Here is a 23,917-nt window from a genome sequence, read left to right as displayed (position 1 = left end):
GCCCTACGATCCAGAACTGGATAAGGGCAGAAGATGGATGGATGGAACCCTCATTTTGGCCTTACTGTGAAAATGTTGCAGCGATAAGATGCAACAAGATTGACAGGATGGTTTGTTCCCCAGGCCCCACACCCACAAAAAGCCAAGAATCTGGCTTGTAGTTGACAGGAAATTTTTATTTGAGGAAATACAGTAGCTACAATAACCACATAAGTGTCTTCTTAACTTTAAACCCATTATAATTAACCCAGCTGATCATGACAGTGAATGAAAACCAAGAAACCAGTTGAAACGCATACTGAAACCAGTTCCCACCAACAGAACACTTTTGGGGGAGGTCTTCCCCGCAGCCACAGTAAAATGCCACAGAATTTTTGCCAAGAGCCAAACTTTAATCTAATCATAATCTAAAAATCAAAGCGATATAATTATGCTGATATGATGCACTTTTTCATTTTCAGCCATATACGCGCACATGTATTTTTAAAGGCTGTTTAAGGGCTGTGAATGAATCATCAGAGCTCCATCTGAAGCCTACAATCATAATCATTTTATCATGAATGATTCAAACATTCCTAGAACTGAGAAAAACAGTAGAACCACATCAAGCTTCAAGCTTGAGCTAACCAAACTGACAGATAAAAAGAAAACACTGAGAATACTTTATACTAGAGGATCTGATTTTTTTTAACACTCGCAGGCTGATGCAACAAAAATGTGTAAGGCTAAACTGCACTGTGAGGGCATGATAATGAGCCTGCTTTGATTCAGATGGCTTCCTGCAGTGGAGCTGAGTTAGGATATTTAAAAGTAGGCACAGATAAATATTTCCAACATATTCCCCATCCTAAATTGTGAAGATCATCACCTGACAAGGAAAAGATTAGAAAGAAAAAGTTGGAATGAGCAAATGTGTTACACCAGCTCATTCCTTCGTGGTATTCAGAAGGTGAATTCAGCGCTGCCACAGCTTTCCTCTCAGGTGTAACATTACAAGAATATTCTTTGATTTTAATTGAAATGTGTTTGTGTGATGTTCAGGACAGCAATTGCGATCATTTTGGTAAATGAATATAATCACTAATAATCAAGCCGATTTTGAGTGAACACCTACAAAACAAGTCACAAACCATCCAGGGGATTACACCACCCCCAGCACCAATGAGTTCTCAGACCACATGCATGAATAAAACTGCCCATGGGCATCTACTGTAGCAGTAATGATGGTTTTGAGTACTTTAGCAAGTGTCTTTTTTATTTATTTAAATCTAAGAGGAAACTGTTAACACTGCACAAGACACAGTCGTGCAGTGTAGTTGTTCATATATTGCCTTCCAACCAGGTGGAGACACAAACCTAGCCTCCGGTGGTAACATGCTAGTGCTGGTGCCTACTCTGATAAATGGGAGGGTTGCATCAGGAAGGGCATCCGATGAAGAAATGTATGTCAAATCTAATATGCGGCTCCATCTGCTGTGGCAGATTTGGAAGTAAGGGAGCACTTTCTTCTATTTGACATCAAAATGAATGTTGAGTTCAAAGACAGCCAACGTCCAATCCATGAGGACAAACTTAAGGACTCTGTGTAGTAGTCAGCAAAATGAAAGCAGAGTTCAAAGATAGGTGTGGTCAGAGAACTCGGTGGTGTCATAGTTGGTGTAAATCCATCATAAGATGGTCTCTACTTAGGTCTTTTCTCTGATCCTAGCTTAAAAAAAACAAAAAAACAACTGTACTTGCTGTAGCTCAAATCACACCCTTATCTTGGCCCTCACTCAGGTTTCAGACAGAGCGATCTCACTGTAGCCTGAGGCCCAATCACTCCCCTTGTCACAGTCCCAGTCACGAGCAGCAGGGATTGATTTCTCACAAGGCATCTGGTGGTGAAAGCAAATCTGTGAAGAACGAAAAGTCCACAATGGTCCCAACCCACACTTCGCAGGGCACCAGAGGCTAAGACAGGCTAACACTATCAGCTCCAACGTGAACGCACACAGAGCGAAAACAAAAGAGCGAGGAGGCTTCACAAAGACCTCATTTCCAGATAATTATAGTGGAAGCCAATATGGAGGAAGTGACAGAGAGTTACGTTCTGTTATCTCCTCAGACCTACCCTCAGGGAGGCTTTAACTGCCAATCCTCTCTCCGTTTTTTAAAGTACCCACGCTTGACTGAGAGCAGGCTCTCAGTCTTGTTCTCAGGGGCTGAGATGACACATCTTGAACAGAATAAATGTCCATCAGAATATCTCGTTAAACCCTTTGCCATGGTACCTATGTGGAAAACAAACTTGTCAAGACCGGACAGATGAAATCAAATGCCAGTTTTGCATGCAGAAGGCAACCCCAACAGGATCCACCCAGGGCTTTTGGATTAGCACAAGAAAGATCGGAGAATGTGGTCTACCTTAGGGCAGCTGTTAAGAGTGTGACAGCAAAGGACAAAAGGGGGCGAAAGAATAAAAGAACAGACAGATCAGTTTTCACTGCCCTTTGTCTTTTTACTGTAAGGCAAGCAAAACTAGCCATTTCTTTCTCTGTCCCCCCGAAGGCTCAGGACATGAAGGCCACCCTATTTTTCTGCAAGTGACCATAGCACCATCGTGCATGTGCCACACAACCAGCCAGGTTACTATGTATCACGTCCCTCTGACACATCATTAACCAGGACAAATCACAGGACCCCAGGGTAGACGAGAGCTTCCTCCACACTGCCTGATTAAAAAGTAAGATATATGAGGCATGTCCACAGTGCTTGTGCGCCTGCTGGAAAGCTGACTGCGCAAGTGTATATACACACACACACACACACACACACACACACACACACACGTTTACATTTTAATTTTTTTTCTGAACAATCTTATTCCCCAGCTATACTGGTGGCAGATTCTGTCATCCTAAGAGCAGATCACCATCTATAATTAAGGAGATTAAGAAAAAAAGTTTTGTGGACTATTTTCTTCATGATGGTTGGTATCATGCTCCACTTTGGATTGAGAGAAATAGGGCACATCAGGAGAGACCAGACCGATCTAAAAACAAACAAACCCCAAAACAAAACAGAAAGCATAAAAAACAAAAACCAGAACTTTCTTCGCAGCTCACTCCATTCCTATTAAACTGTAATAAAATGGGATGTCAGACTCCGCAGAGACTTCTTGCAATATGCTGCACTTCACCCTAACCTACAAAAAAAAATCCACCAGAAAATAAAGCAGTTCTGCATCTTTTTTATTATGTTTTTTTTCTCATACAGACATTAATACAATTAGAAATGAGATCTGAATATCTTCATTGGACTCGAGTATAGTTTAACTCAAGGCTTAGTAGCTCATACCAGAAATTTCTACTGGCTTACAAACCTTTTAAGGCAGCGGTCCCCAACCCCCAGGCCTCGGACCGGTACCGGTCCGCGAGTCGTTTGGTACCGGGCCACGAGAGTTGAGGCTCGGGTGTGAAATGTATGGTTTTCAGGGTTTTTATCGGTTTTAGCGTTATTTTGTTATCGTTTTTATCGTTAACTCGGTTTTCCTGGGTCTTTTCACGTGTGTTATGAATAAATCTTCCTTTTTTCGGTACCGGTACTAGTTTTATTTTGTTGTATTTATCCGCGACACCTTAAAGGCCGGGCATATTGTCGGGCATAAACCGGTCCGTGGCGCAAAAAAGGTTAGGGATCGCTGTTCTAAGGTACTTTGGAATTTTACCTGCATTTCAACCACAGTAAATGAGGACACTGTTAAGGTTTCTGCCACAAAAAAGAAGAAAACAAAACTGTCTGTACTAATTTACATTAACCCTGAATTTAGTGAATCTAGGGGTAAAATTTGTAAGACTATATGCAGTAGACTGGTCAAGAGGAAAAGTTCACAGCTTCATTCAGACAACAAATCTTGAAATCTGTCAACTGCAAAAAAATGTATTAAAGTGCCAGTTAATCTAAATGCCTTTTGCCATTTAATTTTAGAAGCAGTGGGCAATTGAGTTCCTTGTTTAGTTACTGATTTTAAATCTTAAACGTTATTTTTCTTGGAAAAATATGATGAAATTTTTTTTACAGATTACTAATTTCAGCTGTAAGAACTGGTTTGTCTCTTGCCAGTAACTGAGCAGTTAAGTTGCACAAAAAGACAACTTTGACTTAAAAGTCGTCCATTAATCTTCTGACTGTCTGCAAGCCATGATATTTACACAAAAGACACAACCAACCAAGTGAACAGAAGTGCGAGAGCTTAGATTTTGGAATTCAGGTCAAAGATCAAAGGTCAGCAGTTTGCTGACTAAAGGGCAAAGCTGTCCTGGCGAGAAGGCTTCCAACCGAGGGTCAGTGAGGACAAACAGCAAAACGGACAGACCGACGGAAACAGAATACCATGAAGAAGCATGCTCCAAACATATCAATTATGAACTTTTAGGATAAATCGGTGAGGGAGTAGTAAACGTGCTACAATTAACTTTCATCTAACTTTAAACCACAAGCAAGCACAAATATTGGCCATTTCATCTATTCGATAATAACCACAATAAACAGCTGGACAGTGTTGCATAGAAGCAAGGAGAGTTTTCAGGAAAAGTTACATTTTCCATGATGATTGTAATGATAAAACAGAACTATAAATACACAGCGTTATCTTTTCCCTTAGGTTTATTTAACCGTTCAGTACTAGTTATCTCGGGAGAAACTCTCTTTCAGGCTTAGAAACAGAGTGAGAAGGGATATAACAACAGCTCAAAGAGGACTAAGTGGGACTCTCTCCACATGTGACTGCTGGAAGTAGGACTCCAAGAGGAGGGGAGGAACATGGCTGACAGACCTTTATCCCTAAATGGCGCTTTTTTTTTTCCTCTCCAAGCACCCCACATATCTGTGGCTGGAACCACAGTTTTTGCTCCAGTTTCCATCCCAAGGGAGGGTGGAGCAGAGTTCAGACTAGAGCTCATAAGCCCAGCCTGAGGCTCCTCGAACACTAGCCCCGGCTGCTGTACACTCAGTTCGTGCCTCCTCCTCCTGCAAACCCACAATGATCGTTTATTGCAAGGCTGATAAGCTGAGACCGTGGAAAACTCTCCAGTTCCTCCCTACATTAATACAGACTTTGTGGTGTCCGCAACAGCAGTACTCAATTATATTTTTAGATGAAAGACATGGGTGACTTCTTGTCTTTAACCTATGGTCAATCAGACCTACACACACAAAAAAGATTAGTCATTTTGTTGACATCTTTCTGACTAGATTTTATAACCCCACCCCCGAAATCTCCTCAGGGCAGCAGCCCAACATGGTAGTTGTGCCTCAAGGGGTGGTCTCTGGCTATAGATCAGGAGGGCGGCAGGCTAAAAGCTCTCTTTCCTCAGGTCATGAGGTCAAAATAGAACAAAGAAAAAAAGGGGGGTGGGGGGGGGGGGGGGGGGGCAAGGAGGAGCCACAGGATCACTACATTAAGCTTGTTCACCAGCGTTAAGGCTAGATGGGAAAGACAGTTTATGGCAGATTGTGAAGTAAGAAATTGTCTTGGAAACAAAGTTTCATACTTGATGCAAAATACATTTCATGCACCAGCATTTATCAGACCCAAAGAAACTCTTTATTTGAGATTATTAAGAGGTGCTTTCTTCACCTTTGCAATTTCATGTTGTCAAGTATCACAAAGCCTGTTAATTTGTAAAAATTTTAAGAAGTAGGGAAATGTTATACAATTTGAATGCATTTTTTTCTTCCAGATTACACATGGACTGCCTGACCAAGACAGTGTTATGCAAGAACACATTCCAGATGGTGTGCAAAACCAGCAAAGAAGTTGAATTGTTGAGTTCAAGGATATTACACGTCTTTAAGTATGCACACGTTCAAATACAAATATTTCACTTGAGCATATAGCGGAAATTATAAAAGAAAATACATTTCTTCAATACACCAAATCACTAGCGTAATCATCTTTGTCAGGTGCTGGGAATATGGGTAACTATTTGATGAACACCAACAAGGCTCGACTTGCCAGCAAAATATTATTTGTCAGTCTTGTCATACATTTGATTGTTTTGAATTCCATTATTTCAAGAATGCTGGGAAGGCTGCCAACTAAAGGCAATCAGAGGTGAAAAGTAAAAAGGCACAAACGAAGGCTCAAGATCAGTAGAAGTGAGCACAGTTGTTAATAATAGACTGTATATTTTTATCACTTTGGTTTAGGCTTTAATTAAGCCAAAATATTACGTAAACATTCTGTTTGTGCAAAAGACCAGAAAAAAGTAGAATATTTTCAGTTTCTCTTTCTTAAAAGGAGAAACTTTTCCCCCACACAGCTCTTGAGACCAGTCAGTGACCATCTGGTAACCACCAGTCACAAGGAAAAGTGTGTATTCTGCAACTGGTTGGCAAGTGATTGCTGGCAGCCTCTAGTGTGAAACTGATTGCCAAGAGGCATGCGTTACTGCACTGAAAACCTCCTTGCAACCGTTTTGGTTAGTAGCAGATTGGCACAGTTGCCAAATTAGTTTGCTTGGAAGATGCAGAGTCATCTGCAAATTATTCACCAAGCAGTAGTCAAACATAGAAAAGTGTGATTCAAACTGTAAATGGAAAATGTTTGCCTTCAAGATAGAAGTTGCACATTTTGAACCGTTTTGACTGCAGCAGCAAGGCATAACTTACACTTCTACATTTCTGGTTTGTGTGTCACTTTAAGCTTTACTACAGCTTAGAGAGTAAATAAATGACAAATATTTGCAGACAAGTCGATGTTATCGATGTAAACAGTTGACCACTGTAATTTGCTAGCAACCAAAACAATCACAAAGAGGTTTTTTTTTTTAGTACAGTACCCTCTTTGTGGCTGATGAATAAACTACCTCAGCAAAGAAGCTTCAGCTTCCCTGGTCATGGTCAGCCAAACCACTGACACAGGCGGAAAAAAAGCAACCAAAGTGGCAGATGTCACATTGTTTAAGGGAACCCAGAACAAGGACTAACGAGAGACTTCACTTATAGAATGTTTGCACTCATCTTAAAAAGCTTTCACCACCGCTAACCACATAAACGGCTTAGAGCCGCAGATGAATCGGATGAACACACAGACGCAGTTTAAAACAAGTCACCCAAGTCAGAGCCTGTGACCTCCGCCTTCACTTATTCCTGCCCTGGCCTCATACTGTCCTCTCCCTTCCCCCAATCTTCTTACCCCTAATCCAGGCCTACTGGGTGGCAGACAGCAGCATGGCCTGGTAGTCAAACTGTGTCTATCTGCCTTCCTGTCTGTCCATCTGTTGGGCCTCAGCCATGGTTCAAAGAAATTAAGGTTGTCCAGAGAGTAACCAAAATCTCTGCAAATCCCCAACAAAACCTCCTTTTTACTTTAAACTTTCGCTTTTAATTCCGGTTTTACTTTCTTCAAGCACGGTCTTGTTCCATTTATACCCTGCACCTCATATTAGCTAATCCAGTGCAGCAACACACTGGATCTCATCCAGCTCATTACTAGGCACTTACATGGATTCTTCTTTTTGCGCCAACATCACCAGAGAGAAGGAAAATAGTAGTTGAAAGAAGAAAAAAAGAGGAACAAAAGCCAACCATTTAGTCCAAAACTTTACTTTCAATTTATTCGGTCACACTGCAGTAGGGTACATTTCTGGGAAGAAACTGAATTAACTGGATCTGAAGACAATACACCAGGCAACATGTTTGTTTGGTTTGGGGAATATAGTGACATGAATGGGGGCAGGTTTGGCTCTTTTTTTTCCTTGTTGATGGTCAGCGTGGGGGGCTGCAGTAAGGTCCCGGTAGCCTTTGTGGTGACAATAACGAGCAGCAGGGAATGTGAAGCTTTGCTTGTGCTCAGCAGAGTTTATTAAAACTACAAAAAGGGTGAATGGCCACAGATGGTGCTGTCAATAACAATTCACCCAGCCATGCAAACACACACCCATGCACAAAGACAACACCCAGTGCCATACCACTGCATGTGAGCCCATTACAAACACCCACAGTTATAGAAGTTTGGAGGGGGGGGTTAAAAATTGATGATAAGTGTGTGAACGGATGTGTGATACTGTGGAGAAGTGATCCAGGAGGGGTTAGAATTACGTTAGTCTTGCAGCCTTTAAACTCCATCAACACTCTGCCAAGATGGAGCATCACACATCCACCAATGTACACCGCGGTATTGGTTACAACTTAACTGTTGTGGGAAGTGCAATACTGTTAGTAAAATGGCTCTTTGTGTGAACTGATTGGCTGTTGGCAAAAAGCAATGTAGAAGAAAGCTGAGCTGAAATTAGAGGCTTGTTGGTGTAACTACAGGTTGGTGTTAATGGGAAAAAAAAAAAATCTGACCGTTGCAAAAAGGGTCATGTTATACTGACAGCTGGCTTCAGAGCCATCCACACCTTCAAACTCACATCTGATAATATTTACTGAAGGAGGAGGCAAAGGTGACACTGGGAAATAGGAGTCTGCTCAGACAGCTGCTCTATCTGGATTAACCCAAAGTATGAAACAACCAACAAACAGTCCGTCAATCTATCAGCGACTAGATCAAATGTAACAAACTTCTAATGTTACAAATTCAATATTTATGATACTGACATTAATAACTGGAATACCAGAAACATGAAATTATGTACCCAAGGATGTAAAATTGGCTAATGGCTATTTTCGGGTTCTTTGTGAAATCCCTCTTCAAACTGATTTTGTCTAAACAGATTACTTTCTGAAGTATTGTGAAAACTTCCCAGTGTTCTCCATGCTAAAGCTTGGTAGCAGGCAGAGTTAAAGCAAAAATCCGTCCACATGATAACCTGACGTCACATGAACATCACATGCAATGCATGATGATCCACAAGCACGCCCCCATGCATTTGAAGAGACGTAATTTGTGCTGATAGTGAAGTAAATTAACTAATCACACTTTTAACCACAAGACAACTCTTAGCTATTTGAAAAGTAATTACCACCATACAACCTCCCAGCAGTTTCCTTCCTTTAATCCCCCTGCGTACAAACATGGAGGGACCATTCTCTTTGTATGCAAAGGGGCAGAGCTCTGATTTCAAAGAGCAGTGAAGTCAGGTCAAGGGTCAGCCTTTATAATGATCCAGGAGAGGACCCCTGTCAGAGGTTTTAACGGGTTCTGCCATCTGAGTCACAACCCCCAGGACACAAACAGCAAGCTAGAGCCTGACATCAAACCGACATTTCACCCACAACATTGCAGACAGTGTTGCCCCGTTCCACCAGTCCACAGAAACAGAGGCACACAGAGAATTGCAATGTACCCAAAGCTTTCACTTGCTGGTTTACAATTACTTTAATTGACTGCAACTGATGCACGTTATAAGGCACAAACAAACTCCACTGTCTTAACCCAATCTCCTTAATGTTTTTGTTTTCCCAGATCAAGCCGAGTCTTGATGTAGATGCCAATTCTTAGCAGTTATAAAGAATTAAATCCCCATGCAACAAAGCATTGTCAATAAAATGATAACTGCCTTCAATTGCCAAAATGACTTGCTTTACATTTCTCGTAGGAGGTTAAAAAAGGCTATTGGACGGGACTTATGAAACGAATGTTAGCTGAATGACAAACCAGGCCAGGGAACAGTAGTGTAAGACTTTGTAGGAAAGCGTTCAGACAGTCACCGTGGAAAGCTACTTTAAATACATCACATTTACTGACTTGAATAGCAATCCCACTAAGCACAAGCATGCTGAGCACAAATATGAAAATGATGAGTCGCAGGGAAAAAAAAGGAAGCAGCATGAATTGTTGGTGTAACGATGCAAGTCTCCTGTCAAAATCAAGGCAGAGGGTTTGAGGCTACAGATCAGTGTGCTTATGTAAGATGCAGCAAAACTGGCTTCCAGATCTCTGTCAAAATATTGTGAAAATTCTGTACTTTTTAAAAGCTGTGAGACGGATAGAATATTGGCCAAAACATCAGAGTGTTGGCTCCAGTTGTTGATGTTTTTTAGGATGCTTGTTGTTCTACTTCTAAAGTAATCAATGTCTGTTCACCAGATTCTGCCTCTGGCTGTCACCGGTCATTGCAGATTAAACCCCACTCATTACCACCCTTAACATATAAAAGGCTTTACAATCGCTGAATCAGGAGCTGCTCTTCTGAATGCAGAAACCGTGCTACTACACTACAAAGCATTTTCTTCCTGTACTACTTACTCATATCCCAATGAGCCCAGCAGCTACCCCCCCACCCCAAAAAAAACAAAACAAGTCTTCCTTTGCAGGCGAACACCGACCTAATAAAGATTCCTCTTTTTCTGTTTAACAGACGACACAGTATTGATAAGAAATACAGTGTTTACCTGTGGTTAATTATAGTTAAAGATAAATTCAATCAGTCGTTTTTGGAACATACATTTGAAAGATAACAAATAATGCATCCCTCAGATGGAATACCCACGGGTTATTTACAATGCAAAAAGAACCAGAACAGTACTTTATGCAAATAGCTGTGCACCGCCTGTGATGTTAACTCCCCCGAAGAAAAATATCCTACCTAGAGGATATTTACAATGCACGACAAGCTTCAGAGCATTAGCCTCAGAATTAGATTCAACAAAACAATACACTTAAACTTTGATTTACTGAGGCTCTTCTGGTGCTGTCAAGCAGCAGCTATTCTCAGCATCAGGTGCTTTTTATTAACACACCAACTTCCTCGAGACAACTGGGAGGCCAAGTCATGTCTTGTTTGACATCGTTTATGACTGTGCATCATCTTCTATTACTGGCTGAAAGCCCTTAGTCATCCTTACAGGGGGGTGCAGGGGGATGGGGTTCTGAACAACCCTTGGCAAATGATAGCTTGCTTTCATGCAATCTTGTAATTCCTCAACCAACACTTCTCTATACCCTTCTTAAAGCCCCACCAACCACCACTAACCTCTCCTCTTTTCTCAGCAGTTAAGGCTGGCTATGGGAGGTGAATAGGTGGCATTTCTGCAAATTAATAGCACTGAGGAACAGAGCTGGTAGGCTGGGGACCAAATCCCCATGGTTACCCTGGAGCAGCAACTGCCTTTTCTGTCTGGGAATAAGCCAACGGGGGACTTGAAGGAGACAAGATAAGTTAGGGGCGACATCAGTGAAGCACACCTTTAAATCACATACCTTAATCTAGTCACTGAGCAGTTTTAAGTTTTAAAGTGTGTGTGGCATTAAGTGGGAAACAAATTGGCATAGAATACTAACCATCCACTACTTCTTAAGTGCCCCTGAGCAGTTCACTCAAAGTTAATTTGTGTGTATCTGTGATGCCTGAACTTGTCCTTTCTCACCTCTCCAGTTGCATAACCTTGCTGTGATATTATGGGAACAATGGCTTAACGACAAAAGTCCCACACCAGCTAGAGTTCAAGAAAAAATCTCAACAGTAACAGGTAGTTATAACACACAAGCGTGACTAAAAATGCAACAGGCCAAGTGGGAATAATTACAAGCATCTCGGTTGTTAAGGACAATGTGTGGACATACAGCCTTAAAATAACAGATTTTATTTTATTTATTTTTAAAGGCTACAGGCCTGAAGCCATGTGAAAGATAGTGATCGCTTCTTTGAACCAGTGTCAGTCTATTGAGCGTTCTCAGTGGTTTTCACATGCAAAACTATGCAAGACTAAAAACCCTTCCTGAAATGTGACTAATGATTTATTTTGCTGACTACATCCCTAACTTTGTCCTGCTGGCACAAATATTATTGAGCTGTGGCAGCCCTCCAAGTCATTTTACAGATATCCAAGTTATATGAAGGCTGGACCTCTTGGAAAGACATGTCCTCGTTTGACTTGACCAAAAGGGGGTCATTTACACCAACTTTCTTTCTTAATCCACCTCACCACAAGTCATAGCCAGTGACCACCATCACTAGCTATGACTCATGCAGGTAGTGATGAACCAGCCTGGTCCCAATTAGTCCTTTCTCGGTTCTCCCAGCAGCTCTTACAAGCGCATTTCCCAGAGAAACATTTAACCCTCCCCTTACCTTTGACTTGACTCTCGTAGTCCGTGATAATTTCTTTATCCTTTTTGAACCTCGGTGTGGACATTTTCCGTCTTCCTATGTCCGAAACTTGTTGTAAACTTCTTGTATAAAGAAAAAAAAACTGTCAACAAGCGGGATCCTACAGCTACCGACGCATCCCAAACAACACGAGAAAAATGAAAGCCAGGGGAAGAAGCACCGAGATTTTTTTAAGTCTGCAGCAGGACTTGGAAAAAGGAGGAAATGTTTATCGCTTCATTGTTCTTCTTCCCTCAGGATACGCGGCGGATACACGGCTGGGCCAATGCGCAATCCTGCTCCAACCAATGAATCCTCTCAACTATCCGAGCAGTCGGCACAGCGCGACAGCGCTGCTGAAACCACAGAAGAAGAAGAAAAAACAATCGCGCAAGTTTAGGGTCCTTCCGGCAGAAGTAGTGTCAACAGCATGTCCGAAGGGCTTGGAAGTCGGCTTGAATGATTAAGAGTCTGCGCCGCTTTGGTGGTGGTTTCCAGTTTGAGACCCACACATCCACACGTCCCCCCCCCTATGCTCGCTCTCCCTCAACGCTTTCTCGCCCCCCACCCCCGACCCTACAACTCAACTCCCAGCAGACGAAAAGGCAGACAGGGCAGGCAAGCCGACTGCAGCACGCAGCAGCTGGAGGTAGGAAGGACAGGGAGGGAGGGATCTCCACAGTAGTGGACATCCGCGCCCTGACGGACACTCCTGCTGCCAAACCTGAAGGCTTTTTGTCCTTATTAGGGACAAACTACTTATACGTAACTTGAAATAGACGTCACATTATATTAGTTTTTCATTCAATATTTTCTTTCTAAATCAAAATAAAACGACATTTTTAGGTTTTTTTTTTATTATTTACAGACATTGAGTGCTCTACAGGGTAGACTAAACGTGTGGCCGCACACCTGTGCACAGCTCTAGCTGAAATACAGCGAGAAACCCCATAATTCCTGGTAATGACCACGCATCAATATATTCTTAGCTAATATCGATCTGTGTCCTATACATCTCAAATACACTAGTTTGGTAGACATCCAGAAGTTTCTCCTTAGTTTTACGGCATGTTTCGTGTTTATTAGCTTATGTGAAAAGTAAGTTTCCCCACATATAAATTTTTTTTATCAACTTAAAAAAGCGTCTGCATTACATTTCACTGGAGATCATCGCATCCACTGACATTTAACTGGTCCACAGCGCCATCTGCAGGCACAATGAAAGCACAACCTCACATTTCTGTTCAGGACAATGCTCCATTTTATTTTACTGCACTGTCTTTAAAAAAAAAAGAAAAAGAAATCCCCACACACATGCAGCACAGAACTGAAATAAATAGCTGATTTTTTTTTTTTTTTTTACCACAAAGCAAAACATTTCATCCCAACCACATCCATTTGCAAGCAGCTCACAAAGAGAAAAGATTTCAAAAGGATATCAGGGTGTTAAAAATGGTGCAAACACATTGCAATCTCTTCTACACATATTATTTAGTGTTTCCTAAAAATCACAATAAGAATTACTTAAAAACACATAAAACATACTTAAAGTAAATTAAGGGTTGTTTTTTTAAAATGCAAAGGCAGTTCATAATCCTCTATCTCTAAATTCCTGTACATTCCACAGTTGTAAACATTTAGATGATGAATATACTTAAATATCACGAGGCCCCTTTCTGACTAGTAATGGCAGCTTTACAACTTTACTACACACATAAATTATTTTTTTAATAACCTGCGCCAGAATATTGAAAAGAACATCACCACTTTCACTATGTCAGTAGTACATCACATTTCTCCACAAACCATAAAATAAATAAAATCAGTTTTAACTGTCAACCACCCCGTTGATATTTAGAAGCACCACAGTCAGCCGTTTTTGAAGAAGGTCTCTTCGATGACCTCGGTGAACCTTTCCTTCATCTGCTGACGAAAGCTGGAATACCACTCCAGCAGCCTCCTCCTCCTGTCCACCCTCTGCTCCTGTGTCATCCCTCTCTCCCTCTGCAAGATGGCTGGGAGCTCCTTCCAGTCGCTGATGAAGATGAAGGGCGCCCCTGCAGCTTTTAGGAGTCGTAGCGGGGAGCTGGGCCCTGCTGCACAGCTCCCAGGTGTCATCACATCTTCCACCACGGGCACGGAGCCATAAGAGCAGGCCTCGTAGATGCGGTAAGACTCTGTGTTGATCCCAACTGGGCAGAGAGTGAGCTCGCTTTGGGCCAGAGCTGTCTGATAGCGTCTCAGACTGTCTGCTGTCTCCTGAGGGAGCCACCTGTGGCAGGTAAGAAGGGGAGATATTTCAGTCAACAGTTTAAGCTACCCCTATAAACACAGAAATATACTATAATATTGTTCCATGTAATTTACATTTAGAACTCAAAGCTGTCTCACCTCAGCTCCATTTATTATTAAACAAGTCAGAAAAGTAAACTTAAATGAAGTGTTTCTTGGTACAAAATTGCCATAACCTAAATATAAGTGGAAAACTGAGCACGTGTCATAATTATCTATGCCTATATAATTAGGGCTTGATTATCTTAAAGGCTTAATTTTATTATTTACTTTCTTTATTTAAAAATGTATCTGAAAGCCTTAGCTGTTCACAGTAAAACCAGGGAACAAGTGTTTGTGTTGATGTGGCAGCGTTCAATGATTTAGCACATCAGTTTTTCTTGATATTAAAAGATTTAAACCAGCAATGGGATTTTCTTAGACGAATGGCTTAGATGAATTATCTGTAGGGGTACACACTGAATAAATCAATCATAACATAAATATTGCTAACATTAAAAATTAACAATTAAATTCTTTATCAGCCCTTAAATTAGCATTTATCTTGCCAGTTGTTTGATCTTTGCTACTGCGTAGATTACTGATGAACCGCACTGCACTGAAATGGACTTAAATGGCAGTGAAGACTTATTGCAGTTATTCTCCTTGACATTCCTTAGCATAATCCTCTTTCTTATTCATTTTTCTTTTTCTTTAAGGAGATTTTGGTCAGATTCAGTTGATTTGCCCTATATTTTGCCCACATGTGGATTAAAAGCTTAGGCCTCTGTGATGTCTAATTTTAACCAAAGTCGTTTGGTTCCCTAAAACTTAAATAAGTTTTGGATTTCACTATGCAAGACTAATAATTTGAAACCGCTTGACCATGAAGCTTACTGTAGACATTAATAGTTTCACAAAGATACACTAGGACGGCCTTAGTGGCAAGATGTTCTTTATACTATTCTAAATATCTCAACTTTTTGTCCTCTTGTTATAGCTGTGTTATAGCTCAGTCAGCCAAAATAAAAATAATCCAGCCAATAAAAAAACTAAAAGATTTTATTCTTTCAGATAAGGCAATGAAACAGGTAATAAATAGTGACTTACTTTTCCCTCCCAGTGGTGATGCAATCCTTTTCCAGGCCAGACTGTGTCAGAATATGCATGAGTGTTTCTCTGGAAGAATTTTTGTAAACAGTTCCTAAGAAATTGCAGAGGTATGGCCGGTTGGAGGTAATTAACTGGGCATTAGGCCTGATCATTGGAAACTGTCTGTATCTGTACAGAGACAAAATCGTGGCATTATATTAGACAGCGTTACTAATTCAAAGAGGAAACATGACACATACACACAAATTAGACAATAAGCGAGGACATACGTAGCAACACCAAGAGGCCACTGAAAGACATCCTTGTCATTGACCCAGGGGCTATCATACACTACAAACAGGAGGTCCACAAAGCCACCATTTCTCTTCAGATGTGGGCTGATCCAGTTGTTGTTGCAGTGCTCATTGCCCAGCAGAACCACAGCAACGTGAGACACTGTATTGGACTGAACCAGAGTTTGGACGTGCTCCAGCCACCGTGTGGAGTAAGTGACTTTTTGCTTTTCGCGGCCATTGAGAACCAAAACCAGACTATTCATGTCCAGAGGCACATGACCCTGCACCACTGCAGGACCTGTGTAGAAACTAGAGACAGAGTGATTTACTAGGATGGGGTCACATTTTTTTCAGTAAATATGTAATTAAGGCTCAAGTGCAAACTATATGTTTGTGCTTTTAAACTTTCTATCTCTGATCTGTTACCTGAAATCAATCTTCCCTGACTGCAGCTCCCCCTCTCTCCATTGTGCTACCTTGTCAGTGGGGTTGAGGGGGCCCTCTAAAACATGTTCCCAAAGGTAAAGCCCTGTAAAGAAAATAGATAGACGAATGACAGTTATTCTGTAGGCCTCCAGGTATGAGATAAAATATATGTAAAACCATAATATCTTGCCACAGAGCAAATTCTTTCCATTTTTAGATGACATCAAAACCTCCTTTCAGGCTGTGACACATTAGATCATGACCTACCTATTGCAGCTTTCCCCCATATCTGGACCTTGTATCTTTTGGGTTTGTTCTTGTCAATTTTACCCAGGTACTGTTTGAAGGCCTCTCTCTTTTTGTTCAAAGCAGAGTTGTACTCCACCTGTTCATCCTCCCACGGATTCCACTCATCAGCAACGTATGGAGCACCGCCATCCCTTACACCACCTACAAACCCAACACACCGTTATCTATTCAATTTTCTTTCCACGCGAAATTAAATAAATATAATTTTTAATTATCGGCTCCTGTTTTTAGGCGGCCCTCCTGCTCCGTGAAATTACCCGATTGTGCTCCCGTCTCTTTCTTCACCACCCTGTGAACGCGGGATAGTACTTTGGTGCTGAAGAAAACATTATACGCAGCATAGAGTGAAAACGCTACATATGCAAAAATAAGGAGAAGGAACAGCTTTCTTTTTGGTATTTTCATTGTTCTCCCCTTTTTTTGTCAGGTTACCATGGTGTATGTAGCTCCGTTTCTGTTGCAAGGACCCTTGTTTACATCACAAGGACCCTTGGATTTAGCTGACGGAGAAAAATGCCTGTACTAAAACATTTGTGTTTAGTTTGTAGGCTTTAGGGTCAAATTATCGTAACGTGTTAAAACCGACATTAAGTTGAAGAAGTCAGACAATATTTAATAACGATTTTTTTTTGTAGAGGAGAAAAAGAAAGACAGTTAGGTTAATGCGGAACTTTAAAAAGAGTTCGGAGACAGTTTCCGGTACAGAAGATTAGAGTGATACACACAAGTTACGTACCGGAGATTGTACACGCAAGGTCGTGTCCCCAACTGTGGGGTTGAGAAATCTTATCTTGGGCGAAAATGATGTCCATAACTGCTCGTCCCGGGGCTTTTCCCCCGTTTCTCCAGACAACAAAGCATGCACTAAAAACTTTGATGTCTCCGGGAGCCAAAGAAGTGGCCGTTGTTGCTGGTAAGGCCCAGTGACGAGCGTTATTAATGTTAGCCGGGGTTGCTAATGAGCCGCATGAGGATAAAAGGATAAAAAAAAACGCAGTACCGGCGTCTTAATTATTCTATAACATCTTAATGCTGTAAAATGTGAAACCTATTTTCGGAGGCTTCTTGAAAACTAATCGTAAACAACTTGCGATGGCTAGCAGGACGTTGGAAGGGTAATGGGCAATCTTTGACCTGACTGACAAATAGGACCCGAATAACAGCGTAGTGGAATAAGGAAAGATGACAATAGAAGGATCTAAAGAAATATAATATATATTTAAAGAATTCCATTTGCATGGAGGTGGTTACATAAAAGACATTTTTTAAGCCTCATATTTGCACAGTTTCCAATTTGATAAATATGAACAATGGTGCCTCGGTTTTGTAGCAAAATGTGTTTATTTTCGTTGTTTTATCAAAATATGAAGATGTCAGCCTAGATTTCTATTATTTATTCTAGAAAGACCGAACAACCTGATGTTGTATAATTATCAGATTATCATATAATTCTAAATAAATGTTTCAAGCAGCTGTAGATAAGATAAGATAAGATAAGATAAGATAGAACTTTATTAATCCCTCGGGTGGGTCCTCTGGGAAATTCGACTTCCAAAAAAAGCACAGCAACGACCGAAGTTACAGTTACAGAACTGTTATATATATATATATATATACACACACACATATAAATACAGAGACAAATATAAATAAAATATACAAAGGGGATAAATAGAATAAATAGGAATAAAAAATAAAAATACAAGTGAATTGCACATTTCAAGTATTGAGTCTATTGCACTGTTGACTATTTACAAAAAGTATTGCACAAGGTATTGTACAGTGAGGTGCAGAGGCACTGCAGCTTAGTTGTTCCCCCCTCCTTTGTCCTCCTGTTTCCCCTCCCTCTCCCCTCCAGAGAGGAGTTAAACAGTCTGAGAGTCACATTAATTGATTTTTTTTTCCTGTTTGGCCTTTCACCATGTCAGATTTTCACTAGAATGTTATCATAGCTTCAAGAATTTACAATTGTTTAGAATATTATGTGCATTATGAACATGAGGCTTACATTTTTAGTGTCACCACTTTTTTTTTTATACCTGTGTATCAGTTGACCTAATTTGAAATTCCTTTTTCATTTCACTTCCATTTTATATGTATTGCATGCATTCATATTGAAAGGAGCAGACCCTACAATATTAAAGGGAAAACCCCAACAATGAGACATGAGACAACAATCAGTATGTAAAGCATTTAGGCAAAAAAAAAAAACAACAACTCAATGTAACATTAAGAAAATGGAAGAACCAGGCTCAGTGAGCAACAACTACCCACTACAAAAAAGGAGAACACAAGGAGACGGCATAAAACACAGACTGTAAGACTGAAGTGATGAAGAAGTGCTCAGTGCAACATTGCCAGTCCACCAGCATGCTGAGTCTTTGAAGGCAAAACTAAGGGATGGTTTCACTTTTAGGGATCTTTAAGAACAACCATATAAAGAATTACAGTAGGTAGGTTAGTCTCAAAGTACCAAATGGCTGCAAAATTAGGACGTGTGGAATTTACAGCATGAGCTCAAAAAGTAGAAATTTAAAGATTTATTTTTGCCAAACCAAAGTCATTCAGTTTTTAGGGTCATTTGAATGCACCAGAAGTTATTGTCATTACAGTCAAATATGAATTAAGCCTCAAATTAAACAACACTTTTCTGAGTTGAGTTTTTGACAGAAAATGATTATTTTGTGAGATGTTGTATAGTTTACTATCTGTTTATTTATCTCCTGCCTGTGTCTTTGAAACGTATTTGTCGCTTCAGCTCCTGGAGGAGTCCGCCTTGCACACACAGACATCAAGATTCCAGACTTTTCAGACTACCGTCGGCCTGAGGTTATGGACCCCAACAAGTCCTCCCAAGAGAGCAGTGAGGCAAGAAGGGCATTCTCTTACTTGTTCACTGGCGCTACCACTGTGGTGGGAGTTTATGCAGCCAAGACAGTCGTCACCCAGTTCATCTCCTCCATGAGCGCATCTGCTGATGTCCTGGCCTTATCCAAGATAGAGGTCAAGCTGAGCGATATCCCAGAAGGCAAAAACATGACCTTCAAGTGGAGAGGAAAACCCTTGTTTGTCCGTCACCGTACAGAGAAGGAAATCGCCACAGAGCAGGCAGTGAATCTTTCAGAGCTGCGTGATCCCGAGCATGACAAGGATAGAGTGACCAACCCCAAGTGGGTCATCGTTCTTGGTGTGTGCACCCATCTGGGTTGTGTGCCCATTGCTAATGCCGGAGAGTACGGAGGCTACTACTGTCCCTGCCATGGCTCTCACTATGATGCTTCAGGAAGAATCCGGAAGGGACCCGCTCCCCTTAACCTAGAGGTTCCCTACTATGAATTCCCAGATGATGAAACGGTGGTGGTGGGATAAATACAGGAGCTTTGCCTCGGTTCCTCTCTTTAATATGTATTTTCTGATGGCTCCCTGAGAGAATTGGGGTTGTGTATTTACTAATAAAGAATATTATATCCAACTCTATTATTGAAATCATGAAAAATTATTTTCAATTTTAACTGGGTTATTTTTTCAGTTCATTATGTTGATATCATAAATCAATTACACATTAATACTGAATCTTAAAAAGAACTTAATCTACTTACACAAACAATTTTTCACCACTTTATTATTGGGCCAGTGACACAACAGTAGAAAAGCAAAGACAAATAGACCAGAAGAAAGTTTTTATCAGAAATGACTAAAGCAGGAATGAAACCATGTAAAATACAGAACCAAAACACCCACAACAGGTGCATAAAACTATATTTAAAAATACATATGCTTAAAAAATAACTTGATTCATTAGTGTGAATTTTAACCTGTACATACATTTAATTATCTGACAGCCAAATCTCTTATTAACGATGTCTGGAGAGACTTTCTTAAAGGCGATTCTTCATTCACGCTGATAAAGGGTTAATGGAGAAGATATGTCTATAAAACAGAGCAGAATCACAATAAAATGGACGTTAAATGGACATCTTTTTTGAACCACTACTCCACATGCTATATGCACATATTCACACATTCTATAGTCTATGTGTCTTATGCCTTTGGGCACTTTCACGTGAATAATAAGCACGCACACACTCTCACAAATGCTCTGGATGCACTAAGAGAAGCTTAGGGTTCAGTATCTTGCCCAAAGATCCCTCAACATACAGACTGGATGAGTCAGGATAAAATCACAGACCTTCAGATGACTAGAATCCTATGCCAACCCCAGCACGCTAGCTTAAGTGTGTTAGTACTAAGTTTAATAAAAGACAGATCTACAATGTTAATGCCCAGATGGATTCAATGCCAAGGAATAAAGACTGCTATGCCAAATGCCAAGTCCACACTGGTTTTATTTTTTATTCAAAGTGTACAATATGCTGTATACAGTTGCTGGCAAATCTGCTAAAATGTAAAAAGGCTGGTAATTGATGTAATTATATCAAATCTTTATATTACACAGCAGAATTTTGGCTTAGTTCACAATCCTTTTTATGTAAATAAGATAGTAGACTGGACAACATCACAACTCCATCAAACCTAAAATTCACTATGACTTAAAGCCAGACTTGATGATCGGTGCAGTTAAAGACAGAATAAATGGTACAATAAATAAGTAATAATTGCACTTATCAAAATAAATTACCCAGCCATACAGCTGTTTTCATCAACATATGTAACATTTATATCATACAGAATTTAATTAGGAGTCTTTTAAGTGTCAAAAAGTAGTTCACACTCATCAGAGAACATCCTCCTCTGCATTTAGGCTTCTGTGTCACAATATTGAAAGTGACTAATCAACATAGTGCACTTCTGCCTGGAGCTCCTTGGTGATGTATCCAAGAAGAGCAGCCGTAAGCTGCTGCTTCAGAGTTGCATTGCCCATGACTAGAGCAATCAGCTGAGCCAAATCAGTCCACTCAATGTCTCCCAGGATTTCCATGAGATCCTCATAAAGCTTATGCTTTTCCTGAGGGCTGAGCTCCATTATGATCTGTGGAAGTGGTTTGAATTGACCACTGGTCAGCCAGCAGCCCAGAAGGCCTCCAGCAGCCCCTCCTACAGAAGATCAAAATTTCAAACTTTTGAGATAAACCAATAATGCTGATCACTCCAAAATAAACAGCTTAATTCCAATACATCAGCATTTATGATGAATCTATATGATTAGAAATGGTTCCTAAAGATAGAGGAACTGTTGCATTGTTCCACTCACCTACAGCTATGCCAAGAGGACCTCCAACCAATCCTCCAGCAAAGGCCAGCGCCCCAGCTGCTGCTGCTCCTTTCCCAGAACCTTTTACTGTGGTCTTAACTTGCTGATTGGTGGACAACTCACAACACAGCTTCATAACATCATCGATTCGTGGAGACATCCTGTGGATTAGATTTGCGATTCATAAAACAATTGCACAATTTAGACATTTTTGTTCAACATTTCAGCAACACAGGCCCATAAAAGTTGAAAGGATTTGAAATTGTGTTTTTATTTAGAATTGTTCCCTCATAATTTATTAAATACTTTCAGTTTCACAAGATTGGGTACAGCAGCAGCATTGCCAACATTTCAGCAGGTTATAATTGAAAAATAACTTCAAAATTAAATAAATGAACAAAATACCAACACAGCTTAGCTCATCTTAAATTCCACACATTACTTGCTAAACTTTAACAATAAAACATTTAACATTTAACAAGAAACTTCAGACGTAATTAAATCAGTTCTCAATGAAAAAATAACATTAAGCTTAAAAATAAAACAGAACAAAGTTAAAGGTAAATATGAGACAATGAGTAGAAGTGATATAAATAGGTTAAAAAAAATCAATGACCGGTATCTCGAAAAGCTAGGTCACAAAGGTCTTTGTTTTTAAAATGCTTTGCCTTTGTGTACACTCCAGATAGGTATGCTGACGTAAACGGTCATACTTTTACCGAGCATGCGCCCTCAGATTGACTCGTGAACCCATCATTTTTATTTCACTGTTAATAAGAGTCTGACACTTTTACTAAAATCAAAAAAAATTTACTGTCAGTTATTGTACGCGCTGATTTGTATAATTATATACAGAGTGATTTTAATTACAGTTAAATTCAGACTCTCGTCACAATAAATGGTTAAATAAACCATAATTACACATTGAAGTTTAGGAATAATAAAGTCATTAACAACTCAAACGGACTATTTGGGCTGTTGATAATTAATACATTTTGGTGAGTGTTCTTGTGTTATGAGACTTCTGGCTTAATGCAAGTTAAACTGATAGTATTATCTATCCACACAGCCGCAATTTAATCACCGTGAGCCCTTATCTCACTTCAACTGATGCTGAATTTGGCGACCTTTACTAAAAACAGTTTTTGAAAAAAACAAACAATTAACATTATGAATATTCTTCCCGCATGCTTTCGTATTGTTAAGGCGATCAAGCAATCAAAAGCTTCATAACAGACTGCGCAGCTCTGTCATTTCTGCAAAACTCTGTCAATTCAAATTAAAGCCATAGCTGCTTCACCATCCACAGTAAACGCTTGGCACATACCTTGCTGTCTATTCAAATCCTTATCGACATTTACTGGTCCTGTTTTTACTATGTCATTCTCATTATTTGCTGAGCTCGGCCGGGCTCCGCATGCGCCTCATGATATATGAAGCTTGCTGTATGACTCTTGCCGCAATGCCTGATGGGAATGCCCTGGGAAGTTGCATTCAAGTCCAAAAACTACAAACGTGTAAACCACATTTAGCCGAATTAAAATGGAGTGTTGAGCCTAAATTCCAATACAAGTTTCAGCAATGTATAATATTTTTAGACTAGCCTAAATTAGTATTGTTATATTTTTCTTACAAATTGTACATTTTAACAGCGTGTGAGTTTATAAATATAGCATATATGGCATCAAGCCATTATAACGTATTCTTAACTTAAATACGTTAAAATATCATTGGACAGTTGAAAATAGTCTTTGATTTTCAGGCCAAATAATCTGTGTTCACTGTGCTTTAAAGGGTAAACTCTGAATTATTAGCCGTTCTTTTTTTTTATAGCTTGTGTACACATTGTTTATAACTGGTGTTTCTCATATTTCCAACAGCAATTAAAAGCAACAAAAACAGACTATTTAATTCCTGCCACACAGGAAGGTTGGGAGCTTGGGGATAAATCATATTGTTGTTATCATATTAAATCAAACTCATTCAACTGCCGTGTTTGATTCGGTCGTTACTTCTAATACTTTTATAGGCTTTTATGTGATGTGTGTTTAAATATTATATGTAAATTTTCGTGCAGCATCGGGAAGGTGAACATGGGGAGGTTTGCACCTGCTGCCAGTTAAATAGTGCCTGAATGTGCAAATCTGTTGTGCTTGTCACTGTTTTTATATGCAGGTGGAACAACATCACCTCGCTTTAGATTGTTTACATCTGTGCAGACGTTCATATTTACCCAGAGTACACTGGGAGGAAGAACTGCATCAAGCTCGCTTCATTTGAAACCAAAACGG

At 40.1% G+C, this 23,917-nt stretch overlaps 4 protein-coding genes across 7 annotated transcripts in view; 1 reads left to right on the top strand and 3 right to left on the bottom strand.

Annotated features, from left to right (window-relative positions):
- Nucleotides 1–12,773, bottom strand: part of srgap1a (SLIT-ROBO Rho GTPase activating protein 1a) — a 78,415-nt gene extending 65,642 nt beyond the window's left edge. The window contains exon 1 of one of the 4 annotated variants that reach the window (XM_026176588.1): nt 12,003–12,773. In XM_026176588.1, the coding sequence (XP_026032373.1) occupies nt 12,003–12,066 (64 nt within the window). In that variant the 5' untranslated portion in view covers nt 12,067–12,773. The remainder of the gene's footprint in view (nt 1–12,002) is intronic. The other 3 variants (XM_026176587.1, XM_026176586.1, XM_026176585.1) reach the window with 3 other exon arrangements.
- A 578-nt stretch (nt 12,774–13,351) lies between these two features.
- On the bottom strand, nt 13,352–17,059 carry rxylt1 (ribitol xylosyltransferase 1). The gene is made up of 6 exons (XM_026176581.1): nt 16,672–17,059; nt 16,373–16,555; nt 16,106–16,208; nt 15,674–15,988; nt 15,402–15,572; nt 13,352–14,292 (listed from the first exon to the last, which is right to left on the bottom strand). The coding sequence occupies exons 1-6, from the start codon at nt 16,817–16,819 to the stop codon at nt 13,890–13,892; spliced, it is 1,323 nt and encodes a 440-aa protein (XP_026032366.1). The 5' UTR covers nt 16,820–17,059; the 3' UTR covers nt 13,352–13,889.
- Nucleotides 17,060–17,134: 75 nt separating this feature from the next.
- LOC113027098 (cytochrome b-c1 complex subunit Rieske, mitochondrial-like) lies at nt 17,135–19,891 on the top strand. Its single transcript, XM_026176582.1, has 2 exons — nt 17,135–17,327; nt 19,173–19,891. Exons 1-2 carry the CDS (start codon nt 17,216–17,218, stop codon nt 19,781–19,783), a joined length of 723 nt encoding a protein of 240 aa, XP_026032367.1. The 5' UTR covers nt 17,135–17,215; the 3' UTR covers nt 19,784–19,891.
- Nucleotides 19,892–20,742: 851 nt separating this feature from the next.
- Nucleotides 20,743–23,077, bottom strand: zgc:112052 (protein C19orf12 homolog). Its single transcript, XM_026176583.1, has 3 exons — nt 22,954–23,077; nt 21,627–21,787; nt 20,743–21,469 (listed from the first exon to the last, which is right to left on the bottom strand). Exons 2-3 carry the CDS (start codon nt 21,784–21,786, stop codon nt 21,204–21,206), a joined length of 426 nt encoding a protein of 141 aa, XP_026032368.1. The 5' UTR covers nt 21,787; nt 22,954–23,077; the 3' UTR covers nt 20,743–21,203.
- Between the last annotated feature and the right edge of the window lie 840 nt (nt 23,078–23,917).

Source organism: Astatotilapia calliptera, chromosome 7, assembly GCF_900246225.1.
Source record: "Astatotilapia calliptera chromosome 7, fAstCal1.2, whole genome shotgun sequence".
Lineage (NCBI taxonomy): Eukaryota > Metazoa > Chordata > Actinopteri > Cichliformes > Cichlidae > Astatotilapia > Astatotilapia calliptera.
This window is presented reverse-complemented; position numbering and strand designations above follow the sequence as displayed.